Genomic DNA, 2,277 nt, shown 5'->3' with positions numbered 1-2,277 from the left:
GCAGCCGCACATTAAATGTGGGTTTTGATGCAGGATGCAGAGGGCGTTTCCAATGGCCTGGAAAGTTGTGGGGGTTTTTAAATGAAAATTAAATAAAGAGGTAACTTCTATTCATCAAGGTTTGAATGAAAAAGTAATATTCATTTAGATGTCACAAATGAAAAACAAAGAAGGAGGAAGAGGGCAGGAGCAGAGACTGCTCAGCCCGGATCCCCAGGAACCACTGCCCTTGCAGGGATGCACATTCCTGGTGCTGAGGGGCTTCCTGAAAATATCCATATATTGAAAAGAAATGCATTCATCAGCCTGAAAATTAAGTTTTCTTGATTCCTAAGAATTTAATTCAATGAACATACGAAGAGGTCATTCCCTTTCTGCTTTTCCTTGGCTTTGGGTCCCTGCACCACCACGCAAGCTGTGCCATCAAGCAAGGTGGGCATTGTCCTTACACAATTTTACAAGCTGTGCCTGGTCCTTGCATGATCATACATGGTCCTTCCATCACTGTCCAAGGTGTTCCTGGTCCCTGTGTTGCCAGGTAAGGTGTGCATGGTCCCTGTGCCATCAGAAAGGTGTGGGTGGTCCCTGCACCACCACGCAAGATGTTCCTGGTCCCTGTGGTGCCATGCCAGGTGTGCACGGTCCTTACATCATCAAGTAGGGTGTGTATAGTCCTTGCATCATCAAACAAGCCATGCGTGGTTCTTGCATCATCAAGCAAGGTGTGCATGGTCCCTGTGCCACCTTGTAAGGCGTGCACTGTCCTTACACCGTTAAACAAGGTGCCCGCGGTCCTTGCACCATCATACAGGGTGTGCACGGCCCCTGCAGCACTGTGCAAGAAGCACAAGACAGCAGCAGCCTCCCGTGCCAGCCTTCCTTGCCCAGAGCGGGGCACGTCCCCGAGAGCCGCCGCACCCCTGGTGCAGCCCCGGCTCAGCGGAAGCCCCGAGGGCCAGGCAAGCAGGGGCAGCAGGTGCAGAGCCCGAGGGCCGCGCTGAGCAGGGCCGAGAGCCGGGATGGGCGCTGGTACTGCCGGGCCCTCTTCACCTCGGCCTGTGCGGCGCAGTCGAGGGAGCGCAGCACGTGCTGCTCCACGCTGTCGGCCGCCCCGTGCTGCTGGGCCAGCAGCCCCTCCAGCTGCAGGAACAGCCCCCGCAGCTCCGCCATCTGCGCCTCCAGCTCCAGGAGCTGCCGCTGGCGCGCCTGGGCCACGCTGAGGTGGTGCTTGGCCTCGAGCTCCTCCAGGTCCTGGCCTACGATGCGCGGCCCCCCAGGGCTCTCGGCCAGCTGCTCCACGTCCTGAGCGCCCAGGGCGATGCCCGCCAGCTCCGCCTGCCTCTGGATCTGCTCCTTGAGGCGCTGGCGGTAGCGGCTCTCCCGGGCATAGTGGCGGGCGAGGACGGCGCCGAACCTCCTCACCAGCAGCCAGAGCTGCGTCTGGCGCACGCGGGGCCCCGCTCGCCCCGAGCCCCCCGCCGGGCCCGTGGGCAGGGCGCCCAGCCGGGGCTGCAGGGCTGCGGCCTGGCGGGCGAAGGTGGCTCGGGCGTCGCCCAGGCCCTGCTTCTCCCGGGCCATGCTTTGCTCTGAGGTGCAGCACAGCACCGTCTGCTGCGTCCTGTCGATGGTCTCCGAGAGCTGCTCCAGCTGGTCCAGCGCCCGCCACAGCTCGGCCGCCTCCTGCAGCGCCCGCCCCACGGGGCTGGCATCATCCCCGGCCAGTGCCGGGTTGTCGAAGCCCAAGGTGTCCTCGTGCGGGTCCCCCTCGGCCGCCACGCGCTGCCGCAGCTCCGCCAGACGGTCCCTCATGGTCCGCAGGGGCCTCCGGCACCGTCCGTGCGGCACAGCGGCCTGGCAGGGGAGGCGTGAGGAGCCAGAGCTCCCGCGGCAACAGGAGCCGTTCGAGCCTTTCCCTCCCGGCACCCAAGCAAATATTGATGGAGGAGGGAAGGTATCCTGCGTCAGCTCGAGGCAGGACAGGTTTGTCCAAGAAGCCGAGCGGTGGGAAGGCCTGGAGAGGGAGTGCTGCCAGCACCGCTGGCACCTGCGTCACGGGACAGGCTCTGCTGCCTCAGCAGCTCACCCAGCGAGGCCTCACACAAAGACACTTTTGTTTACTCAGAAACAAAGACACACAGAAGTACTATCTGGGGGTAGGTGAGGAGGACACCCACCCGGCTCCTGAAATGCCTTCACACGGCTCCAAAGGATAAAGGTGCACAAACACACCTCAGACCTCTCAAAGTACCCCCAAAACCTGCTCCCAGTGAGGATGTT

The 2,277-nt window shown here is 61.8% G+C and overlaps 1 protein-coding gene across 1 annotated transcript; it reads right to left on the bottom strand.

The window, feature by feature from the left end:
* Positions 1-936: 936 nt before the first annotated feature.
* LOC108496990 (syntaxin-1A homolog) lies at positions 937-1,809 on the bottom strand. Its single transcript, XM_017814231.1, has one exon. The coding sequence runs from the start codon at positions 1,807-1,809 to the stop codon at positions 937-939; it is 873 nt and encodes a 290-aa protein (XP_017669720.1).
* Between the last annotated feature and the right edge of the window lie 468 nt (positions 1,810-2,277).

This window comes from Lepidothrix coronata, unplaced genomic scaffold (genome assembly GCF_001604755.1).
Source record: "Lepidothrix coronata isolate B3197 unplaced genomic scaffold, Lepidothrix_coronata-1.0 Scaffold2, whole genome shotgun sequence".
NCBI lineage: Eukaryota > Metazoa > Chordata > Aves > Passeriformes > Pipridae > Lepidothrix > Lepidothrix coronata.
Note: the sequence above shows the minus strand (reverse complement) of the source record. Positions and strands in the feature narration are given on the sequence as shown.

Bases quoted from the DNA above. Each gene is read 5' to 3' on its own strand.
- LOC108496990 (XM_017814231.1), bottom strand. From the start codon at position 1,809: ATGAGGGACCGTCTGGCGGAGCTGCGGCAGCGCGTGGCGGCCGAGGGG.